Source organism: Myotis lucifugus, unplaced genomic scaffold (assembly GCF_000147115.1).
Source record: "Myotis lucifugus unplaced genomic scaffold, Myoluc2.0 scaffold_130, whole genome shotgun sequence".
NCBI lineage: Eukaryota > Metazoa > Chordata > Mammalia > Chiroptera > Vespertilionidae > Myotis > Myotis lucifugus.
In genome coordinates, this window is record NW_005871178.1 from 1,273,675 (window position 1) to 1,291,707 (window position 18,033).

Consider the following 18,033-nt stretch of genomic DNA (forward strand, 5'->3'; position numbering starts at 1 on the left):
TGCCTGTCAAGGAACAATGGGAGGCCACTAATAGATTTCTAGAGTCCCTGTGCACAGTGGTCCTGGCAATAGCGCAGGTAGGGCAAGCCTTCCACAAAAACCATGCCGAAGGAACCAGTGCTTACCATCACTTTTACTGTCCGGCTGGAATTTTCTCTTCTTGTTGAATTTATTTGCCTGCTGGAATTTGTTCTTTGGTATTTTATCCCCTTGTTGTTTATTCCTGAATTGTTTCACACCTTTTTTCCCTGGTTTTGTGGCACTTTTCTGAAAGTTCTTAGATGTGATTTTAGGTCCACCTTCCTTAACAACTTTTCTTGGGAATGTCTTTGAAGAACCAGAATCTAGTGAGGATACAAAATGATCATTAGTTCAATAATCCTGAGCCTAGATCTCTTGTATCCACTGGGTTGTATTTGTTACAGAAAATTATACCCTCTTTAGTGAAAATACTTTGTCCTACTCTCAAATATGGAGCAAAGGATTTAAAATACCAAACCAAAATTTAAAAACTTCCTCTGATTACAAAACTGTAATAATACAGGTTCATTACAGAAAACCTATAAAGTAGAGACATGCATAATAAAAACTATACATAATTCTAGAAATAACCAGTTTGGTATATTTCTCTATTTTAAGCACAGAGTAGAAGTGAGGAATTATTTATACACCTTTGTATTCTAATTTAATGACTCCATATCATTAGTCTTTACATATAACTTCTAAAAGTTCAATAACATCTTAGGAATCTAAAAATAGGATAAACACTTGAAATTTAAGAGGTATACCATATAGGCAAATTAAAGATGTTAATTTTTCAAAAATTCTAATTTTCGAAAATAATTTTCAAACCCTATAATAAAGTTATTTGACAAAAAAAAAATCTTCTTTGGTCAACAAAGTTTGCAAATTAAATACCAAACAAATGAAATGAAAACTGCAACAGCTAAGACTGCTGTAAGAAAAAACAAGGAAAGATTGCTTAGGAAACATTTAATCATTTACACAGACTGACTTTTCTATTTTGCAATACTGACACCTGATGGAATATGAAGACATCACAATTAGAAATCTTGAAGATAAAAGTATATGGTTTACCAGTATTATATACTAATCAACCACAATTTATCAAACATTAAAATAAAATGTGGTGAATTGGTGTAGCTAGCATGAGGCAACAGTATCACTAGCTGACGCCCCTCCCTCCAATTATAAAGGCCAAATAAATAACCACACCAGAAGCATATTTTGGTAAGGCTATCTTACCATTGTTCTTATAAAATCTGTTTTTTCCTTGTGACATCTTTGTACCTTTTCCTGTGAATTTTTGTTTCGCTTTGACTTCCATCATGGCAACTCTGGAAAACAAAAACAAAACCCAAAAGGATCACTGAATTGCTGTCATCTAAGTCATTAAGTAGTCACTGCAACATTTAGTCCGAGTTCTTACATACAGGGCAACCCACACATGTCCAGGAAGTAAACAATCACTGCTTCTAAGATTTTACAATGGGAAACAAATACCAACATAAAAAATAAGAACACACACACACACACACACACACAGACAAACTTGCACAAGTGCACCCTGGCTAGTGTGTAAATTATTCGGAGGCAACACTTCAGTAATAGTACTGGCTAAAAGCAGAACATTATTTACATTAAATATGATATACATGTCAGTATTTGTGTTTCTTATAACCTGGGAAGATTTTGTGATGAGAAACTGAAAACATTACCATTTGTTTTCTTGGGTCTCTATCCTAAAAAGCCAGAAAAAATAGGTTGCATTTACCATATATTCAAATTTAATGAACAAAAATAAAAGATTATCTAAAAGTTTCCTAACACAATGTAACTAAAACAAAGACTAACTTCAAATGTTTAACTTGTTACTCTTTTTAGTGTTTTCTAGTAACCCTCTAAATACTATTATGTTGAAACATTTAATATTTTGAGAAATCTGCTTAACAGGTCACTTCTGGGTACAGAAACCGCATGGTACACAGGGCAGACAATAGATATCCCCTCACTTACCCAAGGATCCTGAAAGCAGCAGAATATGTCAAAAGCAAAAGTTATTTGGCTATTTCTCCACCTTCCAAAACTGTATATTCAATTCATTCCTAAATTTCTAAAGTTGATGCCCTAGGGTAGATGTTAGGATCCCTAGACAATACCGTATTTCTGTGAGTTTGTCAGTCTCTAATTGTTTCTCATGACTGAGACACTTGAAAACTACTGGTCAGGCACTTTGTAGAATATCCTTCATTTGGGGTTTGTCTGACTGTTTTCTCACTATTAAGACTGGCTTTATGGATTTTTGGGGAAGAACATCACAGAGGCGAAATGCCCGACATTACATCATATTATGAGGAACATGGTATCAACATGACTGGCAATATTAACCTTGTTCACTTGGTGAAGGTACCGTTTGCCAGGTTTCTCCACTGTGAAGTTACTATGCTTCCCTTTCTACACTCTATTTATTAGAATCAAGTCACTATGTTCACATAAATTAAGGGGAGGGGAATTAAACTCTACTTCCTAGAGGAGGAGTATGAAACAATTTGTTAAAATATGTATGTTAAAATCAGCATAGCAACTAAGAAATATTTTGGGTGATATATTTGGAGATTATGCAATATTTTCTATTTCTCCCACTAATTTTAGCATTATCCAATGAATCTTCCCTGCATCCATAACTGTGGTGTTTTATTTCTTTCATTACTTCTACCTTCGTTATTAAAAATTCTTCCACAGAGAACATTTGTTTCTTCTCCTCTGTTCATTTATTTAATCATTTCTTTACATCAGTATGGTCTCATAGATATTTTTGTTACTTGGTTGATAACCTATTCCTTTTGTTGCTCGAATTGTTCCAACCTTGGTCAGTGGGAAATCTTTCAGTCTGCTGTGTCCTTTTGACAAGCCCCATCTTTTTCAAAAAATCATGTTCCTAATACGTTTGAAGTTCACCTTATATTTTCCTTGTGATAGCTGTGAAATAAGTCATTTCTCCAAGGAACCAGGGTCCTTGTACTGAGAATGGTATTTCAAAACCAGGAGATGAGTGCTGGGTGTGCTTGCTGCCGCTGGGGTGTCACTGCTTCTGGGTGTTTTCACCAAACAGGGCCAGTAACATGTGTGTGTACACTAGCCTGTATGAACACACAAACCTGTTTCCGTACCTATTAAATAAGCTCCTACTAATGTCTCCCAGTTCGAACCAAGTGCCACGGGGTTCTCTACCCTCCTCTCCTGCTTATCTGTAACTTCTTTCTCTGACAGTGAGAAGCTTGCCTCTCCGTATCCACAATTTGTGTACTGTTTAACCCTAGCACACATGTAGGGGGTACAGATTGCTAACCTGTATCCCCGTGAGATACAAACTTACCATCGACAGCTCAGCGTTTGTGAGCATTATAACGGAAGTATATGCAAAGTGTTCAAGGAGCCGCAGAGCTGAGAGCCAGCTTATACCACAGCAGAGATATAGCAGAGATTTCCCACAGACAGTGGGACATGGGACTGATCTTTCTTTCACTCCTTTCAGCAGACTTAGCATTACTCTTTGAAAGCAGTGAACATGGAATACCCAACTTCTGAATGTAGGCATTCCTCAAATCTTGCCCGCTGTCTCCAGACTTCTCCCTAGGTGACCTCATCCAATCCCAGGGCTCTCTACGCTGGAGACTCCCAAATTATCGCTCCATTAGGGACTTCTCTTGCGATCCTGACTTGTGTATCTCACTGCCTACCTGATACCTCCATTTATGTTCCTTACACTTACTAAGTCCAAAACAGAATTCTTTAACTTTACCGCCACTGCAAACAACACCCAAACAATCCTCAGTTTCCCACCCTCTTCTTCTCCATCTCAGCCAATGGCACATCAGCCACTCAAGGAAAAAAAACAACCAGCAAACCTAAGATTTATCTTCTCACTTATCTGCTACATTCAGGCCTGCAGTAAGTCTTGTTCAACCCCCTTTAAAAACACCTCTAACCCTCCACCTTTGATCTCCACTACCACCACCTCAACCCAAACCATTCTCAATCATCTCCAATTACATAATCAACAATAATACAAATTACAGGCCTTTTCTAAAGACCACTGGGGCCTATCAAGTCTTCGCTGTTTTCTACAAATGGGAACAGAAATGGCACTGTATTCCCAGGTAGAGAAGACCTAAACTCCCCCACTGTGGCCTTCAAAACCCCGCAGAACCTCGTCCCACCACCCTCCCCCTCTCATTCTATCTGGTATCGCTGCACTCCGAGCTCAACACATGGGTTCTTTTCCTACAGCTCCCAGCTCAGGGACTCAGCCCAAGTTACCGCTTCCATTGAAAGCACTTTCGCCCGGGCTTCGGGGTTTCAGGGCTGCCTCCCGTCACGCTTTAGGTCGGCTTAAGGCGTAAGGATCACTTCGTCCGACTCCCCCGCCCTCCACCTCCGTTCCCAACAAGTTTCCCTTTGGCGCTCAGAGCCTGGCAATGTGCACTCAGGTTGCAAACTCGGCGTCTAGCACCGACTGGGCGCAGAGCGGACGCGTGTCAAACGTACGGCAGGAAGGCTGAACGCAACTAGCACGGGCCCGGGTGTCGGAGGGTGAAAGGAGTCAGGCTAACCCTGCAGTCTCAGGACATTCGGGTGAAAGGGTCTCCAAACTCCCACAGCAGAACGGTCACTGAAGGCTGCCCGGCGAGCGACAGGTGCGAACACCTCTATCCCCTCTGGCGGCCCGAGGGCCCCCCGACTCCAGCGGCCGGCGTGGGGCGAACCCCTCCCCGGAGCAGTCGCCGGGCCCGCCACACTCACCGCACACGTGTGGCCGCCACCAGGCAGCTCCCGGCTCCCGCCGCCGCTTCCGCTTCCTGGACTTGCCCCGCCCCCGGGTCCACGGATTTCTTCTTCCGCTGGGGAGCGTGGGTTAAAGGGCGGGGCTAGCTGGGAAGTTTGGCATTTCTATTGGTCCACCCCTATTACCTCATCGAGAAGAACCGGGGCAGTGACACCTGCGGGTTTGGCCCTTGAAACGATCCGTCGTCGAGGGCGTGTTAGCGGCTCCCGGAAGTGACGCCGTTAACCCCGTCGCTTCCACGCCAGGAGGACGGCGGCGTTTCTCGAGGGCCGGGCCGATTTTTAAAGCCGCCTAGGTAGGCATGGCTCATTCTGCAGCCTGAACTAATACTAAATAGTTCACGTTGTTAGAGTGCGTTAATATGCATCTTCTCTGACAGTCTAGCGCGAAGGATCAAAGGGAAACCTCGGGAGCCGGTTTGAATTGTAATCCTGGTGTTTTTTTCCGCTTGCTAGCCCTGGGGCTTTGGGCGAATTAATTCAGTTTCTCTGAGTCATGACGATCTGATCAATACTACAGAGGTAGCTAAATCAAAGCTCTTAGAACAGTTAATGGTCATGATAAGCTCTCAGTAAATGTTTGCCATTTTTAAGGCCTGCCCATTCTTCCAGACTGCATCGATCCCATTTTTCCACATCAGAAAGTGAGACTAGTTCGGATAGTATCTCCATTTCACAGGTGAGAAAACGGACACCACAAACTCGGGTCAAGCAACACAGCTTATTCTCTAACAGTTCTGTAGGCTCGAAGCCCCGAGTCAAGCGGCAGGCACGGCGGTGCCCCCTCCAGCTCTGGTCGTTCCCGGTGCCCCGTGGTTTGGGGCTGCATGACTCCGATGTCCGCCTGTTGTCGCTCGGCCTTCTCTTCTGTGTCCTGTCTATGTTATAAGGGCACTTGCCACTGGCTTTAGGGCCCATTGTAACCATCCCGGATGATCTCATCTGGGGGTCCTCAATTGCATCTGCACAGACCCTTTTCCCAAGAAAGGTTACTTTCACAAGTATGGGGGTTCGGGCACCGGCATATCTTTTCCAGGGCCACCTGGGAAGTTAAAGAATTGGAACTTGATACCAGGTGTGTCAAGTTCAGATTTTACTGTTTTCTGAGTCGCAGTTTACTGCCCCTCAAGGCTTCAGGCTTGAGCCTGGTACAGTAATTCACTAGACTTCTTGAGGGTGGGGCCCTGGTTACTTTCCAGGCACCTATGTCACTAACTCAACACATAGGTGTTTGATAAGTACCTTTTTTTTTTTTTTTGCCTCCACCATTATATTTTCATTTCAGCTCATTTAAGTCTCATAAGAACATTTCAAGTAGGTCTCCCTTCCTCTTTTTTTTTTTTTTTTTTTATGGAAAAGGGGGAAACATAAAGTAGTTTTGATCTGGTGAGCCTGACTCCAAACTCAGCATGACTGCCTCTGTACTGCTTTCTTTAATCCATTAATTCTCCAGTAAATGCTCAAGAACAGGAATTGCAGCTCTATCAGCAGTGCCTATTAGGCAAATAGCATGGCACATGCTAGCAAACAAAAAATAAAATAAAAAATTCTTCACAAATACACCCTACCACACAATACCTGGGAGGGATTGCATTTGTAAAGGCCACAGATAGCAGCACCTTATATGCTCTCAGACACATCCATATGGCTGTCTTAAACATGTACATCAAAAAAATGATTACATATCGAAGTCCTAGATTAATATTAGTAATGTTATTTATCAAGTCTTTTATGCTGTCAAAAATAGATTCACTTGCCAGAACCGGTTTGGCTCAGTGGATAGAGCATCCCCCTGCGGGCTCAAGGGTCCCGGGTTCGATTCCAGTCAAGGGCATGTACCTTGGTTGCGGGCACATCCCCAATGGGGGGGCGTGCAGGAGGCAGCTGATCGATGTTTCTCTCTCATCGATGTTTCTGACTCTCTATCCCTCTCCCTTCCTCTCTGTAAAAAATCAATAAGATATATTTTTAAAAAAATAGATTCACTTGAGTGTTTTTGTTTGTAGTGAATTGAAAGTCTCTTTTGGTTTTGCAGAATAGCAACAAAGCTTATCCTGCAATTTTGCAGTTAACCAAGTAAAGCCCAACAATTCTTCAAATATCTAATAATCTTGAGTCTGGCGCCTTAGACCACTGGGCCATCCTGACACATAAATATCTAATAATCTTAATGTCAAGAATTATGTGTATTCCTAGAGGCACAAAATGCTCTTCCTAAATAACACAGGATGCAATTTAATCAGAGCAGCTAGACTTGTACATATCCAAGAGGTTTACAGCAATGTAATGAAGGGGATTGGCATCTGGGTCAAATGAACCCTGAATCCAAGGTCTGTATGTCTGTGGACAAGATAGTTAATTTGTATGGGCCTCACTTTCTGCATATGTAAAATGGGAATAACAACACTTACCTTTTGGGGTTTCTCTGTGACTCAAAGTGATAATAACTGAAAAGTTATTAGCCAATAGTAAACGTTGAGTGTTTCATAGTTTGAGAGACAGTGATAGAACCAAGTTGTGTCCATTAGAGATGCTTTTGCCTGCAAGTAATGAGAGTTCAGTTAATAGTCACTTAAGCAATAATTTTCTTCACACAACACAATTCTGAGGGTAGTTGGTTGCTCTAGTTCAATGATTTTCAACCTTTTTCATCTCATGGCACACCTAAACTAATTACTAGAATTCTGCAGCACACCAAAAAATATATATATTTTTTGCTGATCTGATAAAAAAAATAGGTATAATTTTGATTCATTCACACCAACGGGTATTGTGTGTTGGCTGTTGTCATTTTTTATTTAACAATCTAAGGGAAAAGTGGTCAGTGCCCCTGACTAAATAGTCAGGTATCGCAGGTTTTAAATTTTTTTGTGGCACACCAGTGTGCCTCTCGCTGCATACCAATTGAAAATCACTGCTCTAGTTTAATGATTCCATAATGTCATCGAAGACTTATGTTCTGGCACAGGTTCTATGCTCCACCATGCTCAGCTTGTTAACTTCATTTTCACAGTTGCTGCTTTCATTTATTTTTCCCCCATTTGTACCTTTTGACCACCTTCATTTATCCCCCGCCCATCTCCCTTCACTTCACCTCTCACAACCACCAACCTGATTTGTCTCAATGAGTTCTGGTTGTTTAGATTCCACATATAAGTGGGATAATACAGTATTTATCTTTGTCTGACTTATTTCACTGTTTGCAAAATATACTTCTTAGTTTCAGAATTTATATCAGAGTTCAGGGCCAGAAGAATGGAAAAAGAGAATGAAATTTACTTTTTTCTCCACTGTAGGGTGCTATCCTTTTATTCCAGAAGGAAAAGACCTAGCAAGGTTCCCCTTCTAGTTCAGTGCCTAAAACTGGGTCACATGGGCACCCCCAGATTGGAAGTCCATCAGACATGTTAACCAGGCATTTAGAGTTCACTCTTTTTCCAGTACTCCAGTAAAATGAAAGGTCACTTGGCAGATATGCCTCCACCTAGTGGTAGACATTTAATTTGTGATTTAAACTAATCTGGTTTAAAACTTAAATTTTAATAGCAGTAAGCTAAAACTTAAAATAATTGTAGTATCCTTAGTAGTGAATCTCAATCTTGGCCACACATGAAAATCACCTGGGGCGTTTAAAAAGCAAAAACCAAACCCAGTAATTCTAATTTAATTAGTCTGAGTGGGACCTGAGCATTAAAAATTTGGAAAGTTCCCCAGACCATGCTAACGTGCAGCTAAAATTAAGAGCTACTTATTTAAGGAATGGAGTTCACGTTGTTGATTTGATTTTTCTAGTTAACTGAGGATTAAACCCTGTAACCTTCTGACCCCTCTTTTGCAAGGCACCAGAATTCAGAATTAAATGTATAATACACTTGTTTCTGTAAATAGAATGTCTTGTTCTTTGGGGTCTCCTGTAGTGACTTAATATCATTAGATACTGAAAGTGGTTTAAATTTGAACTACACACTTTCAAATATATTCTGAAAAATATTTGCCTTTTTTTTCAATTCCACATGATTTTGTGAAATTTTTCTCTTTTTCATAGAAATAAAGTGTGTTAGGTGTCAGCTCCCACACATCTCCCTCCCCCAAAATCAGTTCTTTAGAGTTCTAATTAATGGGTGTTTAACTAATTGAAGTTGTTTCTCTGATTCCAGAATGCATAAGCAGGGATAAAGAGCATGTTATTGATATAAAGCATAAGTGAGGTTTTGGCAAAGATTGGATTTTATTTTCAGGACCTATTAGAATCATAAATCCATGGAAACAGAGCAGTTGCCAACACACTTTCCTTTAGTAAAAAAGAACTGCTTTGGAGGAGGGAGGGTTATGCTTTTCAATACTGTACATTTGCTAAAAAGTGTGATAATATAGTCTAAACATGAACTACATATTCAGAAAGTTCTGGTTGCTGTCTAGTAAACACAAAATTGACCTTGTCCTAATTTACTTTCTTTGGTGAATTGTTTAGGAGCAGCAGAAAAATCATACGAGCAAAATAAAAATGTATCTGATTGTAACACGAAGTGCCACCTTTAATGAAAGATCACGTCAGCATGTGATGGAAAAGTAAAAATAATGATCAGTTAATATCACTCACAGCCCACACACTGTCATGTATATAAAGAGCACTTAAATTGTACTATGATTTTGTAAAAACGAAACTCCTCAAGCGACATGTACCAGCTCTGGTTTTAGCTAGAATGGGAACAATTATGTCAATTATGTTTTTTGGGTTTAAGTTTTTGTTTAAATTTTTATTTTAGGCTTGATCAGAGGTGTGTATGCACGGTTCTATACCATTTTAAATACGGACTTGAGCATCCATGGATTTTGGTATCCAGGGGATGCCCTGGAACCACATTGGCCAGTGGCTCAAACAGCTGGTCAGAGGCCTGGAAGGAAAAGGATAATGGGAGATAAGGAGGTCCAGGGTAAAGGCATGTGGATGGGCATATGAAAGTGAACACAAATTGCAGACATTTTCTACATGTTAATACTCAGTGAAAGGCATTCACTGTGAACACTAAACCACCAAGTAGACAAAATGACTCAGTCAGTTGACATCAGTCAGCTTTTCAGCATTAGTCCATTTCAGCATCTAAAACTAGCATGACGGGTGCCTGAACGGAATGGCAGAGATGGAGGCTTCACATGGGCCCAATAGCATGAACTTTCGTGGCTTCCTCTGAAGTAGAAGCTGCCAGCAACAGAAACCATTGCTGAGCCCCTGCTGTGGCATTATCCCCAGAGAACAACGGGCCGCCAGCTGGTAAGTGGAGGACATTGGGCCTTTCATTCAGGAATAACCAGCAGTTTCTCCTCACAGGGACAGAGTCCTATTCCAAGTATGGGCTTGCCTTTCCTGCCCACAGGGCCTCAGCCAGCACCACCACCTAGAAGTTCATGAAGTGCCTGATGCATAGGCATGGATCCTGTATAACATAGCATCTGAACAGGGGACACTTCACAGCAAAGGAGGTCATGCGATCATACGGCACCACTTCTCCTTCCACGTGAAGTGGATGCTCACGCACACTGCTTGCCTGCTGGGGAGATCTTCTCTCTTCCCTGTTTCAGCCTGAGTGAGGCTGAAATGATGCTGTCTGGTCTCAGCGTGCATCCACAAACTGAGCCAACTCACCTGTCCACTAGGCCTGGGCTTTTTCTTCCTCCTGCAGCTGTTTGAATGGCACCGTGCTTCATGGCCAAGGGGAGAGCTGAGAAAGGGGGACTGGTGCAGTCCCGTGGGTGGTATGGAGGTCTGTGCCGCTTCTCATGCAGCGAACACATGCCCTTTGGTCTTCCGTGGGCTCAGTCCCTAATAAACCATTTCCATCTTACAATGTATTGGTGCTGGGTCCCCTGGCTTTGTGAAGTAACAGGTGGAACATAACTCAGCTCGTATAGGCAGTTACAGAGGATGGTCCTGGGTACTTTCTTTTTTTTTTTTTTAAATACATATTTTATTGATTTTTTTTTTTTTTACACAGAGGAAGGGAGAGAGATAGTCAGAAGCATCCATGAGAGAGAAACATCGATCGGCTGCCTCCTGCACATCTCCCACCGGGGATGTGCCGGCAACCAAGGCACATGCCCTTGACCGGAATTGAACCCGTGACCTTTCAGTCCGCCGCCCGACCCTCTACCCACTGAGACAAACCGGTTTCGGCTGGAATTCTCGTTTTGAGAACTGTTTTGTCCATCTCCTCCAGTTGCCTCTTCTGGGCAGCCAACTCTTCTGCATGCTTTGCACGGTATTCTTTCAGTGACACTTTAGCTGAGGGCACACCCTTGCTTGTTCTGCTTCTGGGAAATAAATGCATTTGGACTATCCTGCTTCAAGGAATGATCAGCTCCTGTAAGGGCTACATTCTCACTTGTCCGATGACCCCGAGCAGGTTCTAGTTTAAAGGAAGTTTTTCCCTGGGTACTTTCTAGTCAAGCGTTCTCCATCAGGGCTCAGCGACATGCCAGGAGCTGTTTCTTGAGATGTGTATAGGGTTTCCTTCCAAAATGTGTACACACACTTTGAATTATTAGAAAGGCAGAGTTTATTAAAATACATTTCATTTTCAAAATTGAGCTATCAGCTGTTAAAGTGTGCATACATTTTTTGAGGGCACCTGGATAATTCTTCGGTTTGGCTGGTATGACCTCACTCCAGAACCCCAAGGCCCTGGGTGTGCTCCTCCTAGTCGGGCTTACCTGCGCCTCTTCCCACCGCTGGCAGCTCCCAACTCCACAGGGCCTGCCCGATGTTCTGGTCCAAGTGAGCAGGCTGCTTTCACCAGAGCCTGCCCTGCAGTACAGCTCCTTCCTGATCCAGGCCCACTTACAGCCGGCGGCCGGCCATGTCCTTTGAGGTACTGACCGAAGCAGAATTCCCACATGTGGACTATGCGGCCTCCCGAACCCGAAGAGGCCCGCCAGGCACTGTACCTCCTCCTCTGCATTAGAGACCGCCAGATGAGGCAATGTGTCTTTGCTTCAGAGGGGATGCCGTGACATGCCCCTGACTCTAAAAATGTGTGCCCCCCTTTTTTAAGTCCTAGCTTTTGTGCTTCCTGAAAGCTTTACTGAAATGGTCTGTCCCTAAATTTCTGTAGAGTTTGTCTCCCACCTTCTTCAACACGTTTCTTACCAAGGTCTCCAGCCTAGTAGCCATCCTTTATTTTATTGATGTAATTGATCAATGTTCCAGATGGTCCAGATCTCTCTGAATTATATTAAGAAAGAAGGTGGGTGAGCTAACATAGCCCTGGTACAAAACTGTAAATGAATATCACTGTTCATTCCAAGGAATATGAACTGTTTCCGATCCTACTTTCTGTCTGTTTTTTCATCCTATTTTACCATCTGCGGTGACAACTTAGGCATTGCACCTTTGCTCTCCAGGCTTGGGAAAGCACATAGCAATGTATTCGTCCCTTCTCCTAGGGCTCCCCCATGGTGTTACATGCCCAGTTCTAAAACGTTGACCCCCACGTCAGTGTTTTCCTGTTAATTTACTTTTACCTTTCACCCCTTGGTCAGGCACCCTCATAATCCAGTACCTTGGGACTCTCCTGCTCTGGATGGCATATATCCAGGCCAGTTCTTGCAGCTCCTTTGGGGTATAGTCTCTTTTCTCACTCAGCAGGACCAGCATGCCCTCGGCTGGGTTATGCTGGGTTTTATCCAAGTTATTGGCCTGTCCAGGGCCAGAGTTCAAATTTTGCCTTATCATCTACTGTTTGTAGAGCTGCATTCTAGGTGTTCTAGAAAGTCATTCAATTATCCAAGGAGCATTTTACAAAGGTCCAAATGGGAAGGCCAGGATAGGAACAAACAAGATATGGTAAATATCAGAATAAAGAAGTAGGGGCAAAGTGCCAACGTCATGGTGTGTTCAACAAAAGGGTTCAGAGAATGGATGCTGGTTGGTAGCTTTAGATACACTGAAGTGTGTGTATGTGGGGGCACTCCTGTGAGGGGAACAGTGCCAGCAGATGGTTGGGGGCACACGAGCACCGTGTCCCTCGGGAGTGGGTGAATAGTCTCAGACGGTTGAAACCTCCATTTTGAGTTGGGGTTGCAGGCAATAGGATTACAGCACAGAGAAAAAGGCTACTCGTACAGAGTCTCAGGCCACAGACCAAGACCATTTGTACTTTACCCACTGGAAGTTGCCAACGATTTCTAAGTGGAGGTGGCGGTGTTTGCAAAGTTTTTAAAAAATTTCTTTGAACTTTTAAAGAAAGTTTAACAAGACTGTGCCTCAATGTTTTGTGGGGGTAAACATGAGAGGCAGTGTCTTAGAATGAGTTCCACCAGACGTCAACCCTAAAACAAAGATTTGCGTGCAAGGAACTGATTCTTTGGGGTAAGGCCAGGAAAGACTAGTATGGGACTGAGGGAGAGAGACAGGGAACAGAAGGCAGCCAACAGTGTGTTCATTATCAAGCTGTTTTTCATGGTGGGTAACTGGAGAGGAATCTTGTTGGGGGGCTCTGGGAGTCCGTGCAGAACACACACCCCAGAGGTATCCCACCCACAGGGTCCAGGAGCTGGGGTGTTTATACATGAACTCTCACCAGTCAAGAGTTGAGGGCTGCTCCTGGGGGTGGGGGCTTGTGGTTCCCCAGAACTTCCAGCCTACCACGTGGGCATCAAGAAGGCATTGGGTGGCATCAGAGAGACCCTCAGACAAAGATGCACCTGTGGGGAAGAAGGGCCGGGCAGTGTGGAATGAAGAAGGAAGGATGAGGAATATGGACAGGCTACTGGCAGGATCTGCTGCAGGCAGGAATAACTGGATTATTTCAGTCCCCTAGACAGAGAGTCACATGAGTCCAATGTGCTGACAGCAGGGAGTGAAAAGAAGGAACAGATTTTAAGAGTTTTATAAAGAAAAAATTGCAAGGATTGGTCTTACAGACTCTTGCCTTATAAGGCAACAAATGACTCTGGCCATTTAATTACTCTGGAATTAACTTCAGAAAAGCGTTGGCCTGGCCCCACATGCCTTCTTTTTAAATACATTAGGAAAAATAAGTATTCATAAGACTAATCTTTTAAAATACCCATGAATTACACACATTAAGGAAGGACCTGGGAAAGGTAGGGAAAGCTTTTAAACACACTCCTGGGAGAGTAGTGCAACATTCACCCACATTCAGATTTGCTTCTGTTAGCCACCCTGTCTTTTTCATGGGAACAAAAGAAAAAAGTAATAAAGAAATAATGCAAACCTTGAAACAATACTTAGGAATAACCAAGATTTTTTTAAAAAGTAAAAATAACCTAACAGTTTGTTCAAGTATTTCAAGCAGGAGCTTTTGAGAAAACTCACCAAAGTCTGAAAATCAGAAAATAGAAGCATGGGAGAATAATTTACTGAGACATTAATTTAGTCTCATTCTCACAGCTGTGACTAAAAGAATGAGAGGCATTTCCCCTTTCCTCACACCCCTGCTCCTCAAGAGGAGGAGGAGGAGGAGGAGGAGGAGGAGGAGGAGGAGGAGGAGGAGGAGGAGGAGGAGGAGAAGGAGGAGGAGGAGGAGGAGGAGGAGGAGGAGAAGGAGGAGGAGGAGGAGGAGGAGGAGGAGGAGGAGGAGGAGGAGAAGGAGGAGGAGGAGGAGGAGAAGGAGGAGGGGGGGGGGAAGAGGAGGAGAAAGGCAAAAGGATCAGAAGTGGGCTCTTGGGAGAAGGGAGCTGGGATCTCCAAGAGGGAAAACATTGTAGGTGTTAAAAGGGCAAAATGAGGTGGTGATGCAAAGTAGAGTGGAGGTGGGGATGGGGAGGCCGGGACTCCTGAAATGTGGGGGAACATGAGGTGAGCCAGAAGCACCTGCCTCAGGAGGTCACAGGGCTTATGGAATGGACATTTTCTTGGCAACCAGATGAACTAAAGCTTAAAGGTCCCTGGGACCCTCAGTTTGATGGGCAGCTAAAGTTCTGTAGAACTTTTTATGATCCTCGAGTGAGGAAGTGGTTTCCAGAAACCCAACTGAAATTATTCACTACCTCTGGTGGGTGGGAGCTTAGCCAAATCGGTCTGATTTAAAAAGAAAAAAAAATGTTGATTCTTGCAGCAAATTCATACCTGCAATAGAAGGAATAACTAAGATATAACCTTCACTTTTGTATTTCTGTTTGCTTTTTTGAAGTTATGTGCTGGGAGCCCCGTTTTGAGATTCACATGGGAGGCAATGAATAATATTTGCCAACCTCATGGTGAGAACCATCCTCTGCCCAACTTTCCCCACACCTCGTCCATCCTGTGTAGGCTCCTACACGCTTACATGCTCAGTGAAAAAACAAGAATTGTTTTTTTCTACCTCTTCCTCCACATTTCTTCGCTTCCTTCCATCGGAATTTGGCATGTGAACAAGAATGGGTGCTGATGACCAAAGGGATGGAGCTGTTGGGAAGGCACATACTTGAAAGGAATATGAAGGAAGGAAGGGAGTGAGCAAGGCCAGGAGAACAAGGAGACAGAGGGAGAGAATGAAGCAGAAGAGGACGAGAAGAATGGGAAAGGGAAGTGGAGAAAAAAAGGTTAAAAGTAGCAAAGCAGAGGAGAAGAGAGGGTTGTTGCACTTCTGATCCTTTTGCCTTAACTAACACCGTACATGCTTGAATATATGCGCTCCTCCCTCTGCCAGCGAGAGAATTCCTCAAAGTGTCTTTGGGCCAACTTGGTTACTTAAATTTTTACAGATACAGGTAAACTAGCCAAATGTCTCCTTGTCGTATTTATTTAATGACATGCACATATTTAAGGCTACATTGAAAATAACATACAAATTTAGAAATATTGGTGGTTCTTACTCTCACATTTCATTTAATAAACCCTTTATCTTCATTTCTGATTGAAGTATCTTTGTCATCAGTACAGGCATTTTTGGAGTCACCCCATATTGTTTTCAGGAAGGACTTAGAACGTTAAAGTTTACAACTCAGGAATAATAACTATTATTTTCCTTTGCCTCTTTTTTTTTTTTTTTGTAACTGATCTCTCCTGTACCCTATATAAGCATCCAAAATCTGCATTGATTGAGCTGCTTTATGGCTCATCTTCTCCAAGCAATACTTGATGTTTCAACATAAATTGAGAGAGCCCTATAAATGAAAGTGCTCGGTAAGCTTTATTTTTATTTGAAGTAAAATTCAAGCATATATACTATGGCTCTTCTAGAAGAGGGTTTTATGGCTGAAGGCAAGGGCTGATCGTTTTTAGCTTAAGCTATTCCAGAGATTCCTGAGACCTCTGCTGCCAGGTCAGGCTTGGCACAATCTGCAGCCAAATCACACAGAGAAAACACCTCCCAGGAGGTAGTTTAGTTCCCTGTGGGTTCCAAATCATTCCCACCCAGTCAGCTTCTCTAGGAACTGTGCCTGAGAGAAGTCCAGCCTCATCGGTCCACAGCAGTGGTTCTCAACAGACTGTTTTGCTTCCCAGGGGTCTTTTGGCGATGCTTGGGGACATTTGGGGTATCAGTCACAGTTCTCCAGGGAAACAGAATCAATAAGATCTTTGTATATACACAGAGAAGTATGTTAAAGAACTGACTCACATGATTGTGGAGGTGGGCAAGTCCAATATTTGTATTCAGACGGAAAGGCCATCGGCTGAGACCTAGGGAAGAGCATACGATGAGGTGCAAGTCTGAAGGCTGTCTGCTAGCAGCATTCCCTCTTGCTCCAGGAGGTCAGTCTTTTGTTCTGCTTAGAGTTTAACTGATTAGATGAGGCCCACCCACATTGTAGGGGACAATCTGCTTAACTCAAAGTCCACCAATTTAAATGTCAATCGCATCCAAAAGCACCCTTACAGAAACATCCAGAATAATGTTGACAACATAGCTGGGCACTGTGGCCCAGGCAAGAGGACACAGAATTAATCATTGTGGTGGGAGGGGTTGTGTGTGTGTGTGTGTGTGTGTGTGTGACTGGCATCTACGGTAGAGGCTGCTGCTACAGTCCTGCAGTGCACAGAAAACAGGCCTCTAACAAAGAATTATCCAGCCCTCAAAGTCAATAGTGCCAAGGTTGGGAAACGCCAGTCCACAGGCTCCAGTCACAGACGTGGTAATGTGACTATAACACCCTTGACTGGAGGTGATGGGACTTTTCCAGTGTGCAGGGAGCCATTAGATTCATCTGGAAAGAAATTGATTGGTGAAACATCTTAATGAAGATCATTCTTCCCTTCCCTTTGACTTGCTGGGAGAGAGAATTAGTCCACTGAGACCTACTTATGACAAGCCTGCTGGTTTGGGGTTTCTGAGCAGAGATACATTTAATTTCTTCATGCCAATGGCCCAGTCAATCTTTCAGCTGCACAAATGTTCTGAGGAAAAGGAAAGAAAAGAAGGTTCCTGACGCTCCCCTGAACTGAGTGAAACATGAGCTCCGATGTCCCTGGAGTAAAGTCAGCAGATGAGTGTAACTCTCTCTGGGCAGTGTAGCCACTGAGGCAGGACAAGAGCAACCAAATTGACAATGAATTTGCAAGAAAAATAGGACAAGTGAATCATGGGTACAATGGCTCCATTCATTTGTTCATTCATTTGTTTGTTTGTTAATTCATTCATTCACTCACTCAAACAACCACTAACTCACTGAACAAATAATTTGTGGAGGGCTAGAATATGCTAGCCTCTGAGCGAATAAGGCAGCCTGATCTCTGTTCTCAAGTTTGTCTAATGGAGAAAACAGACAATAAAGTGTAGTTAGAAATATGTTATTAAGGAAAAGTAGAGGTTGCTTTGAGTGGATACACAGCCTCATTTAGGGATGACTTCTGCTATCCTCTGGTGGGAAAAAACCCGGGTTTGGAGCCAGAACTGGATTTGAATCTTAGCTCTTAGACTCCCTGGCTGCCAAGTAAATTATCCTCTTGGATATCTCCTATAAAATGGGGACAAAAACATCAACCATCCCAACTATCACATGGATGTACTATGAGAAGCACATGCAACAATGCATGAAAGTGCTTTGTCTGTCATCAAGTGCATTAGAATCACGTGGTAGCTTTAAAAAAAATACTGATGTCTGACCCTCCAGCTCAGACTATGTGGGCCAGAAGCCCTTAGTGGAAAGGTCTAAGCACTGGTATTTTTTAAAAGCTCCAGAGGCGAAACTAAAGCAGAGCCATCCTATACAAGCATCATCAATCTG

General features: G+C 43.1%; 1 protein-coding gene across 6 annotated transcripts in view; it reads right to left on the reverse strand.

The window, feature by feature from the left end:
- PUM3 (pumilio RNA binding family member 3) overlaps window positions 1-4,904 on the reverse strand; it is a 36,996-nt gene extending 32,092 nt beyond the window's left edge. The window contains exons 1-3 of one of the 6 annotated variants that reach the window (XM_014460344.2): window positions 4,825-4,904; window positions 1,267-1,358; window positions 126-344 (exon numbers count right to left, since the gene is read on the reverse strand). In XM_014460344.2, the coding sequence (XP_014315830.1) occupies window positions 126-344; window positions 1,267-1,351 (304 nt within the window). In that variant the 5' untranslated portion in view covers window positions 1,352-1,358; window positions 4,825-4,904. Of the gene's footprint in view, window positions 1-125; window positions 345-1,266; window positions 1,359-3,397; window positions 4,104-4,569; window positions 4,589-4,634; window positions 4,799-4,824 lie in introns of those variants that run through there. The other 5 variants (XM_023758425.1, XM_023758424.1, XM_014460346.2 and 2 more) reach the window with 5 other exon arrangements.
- Between the last annotated feature and the right edge of the window lie 13,129 nt (window positions 4,905-18,033).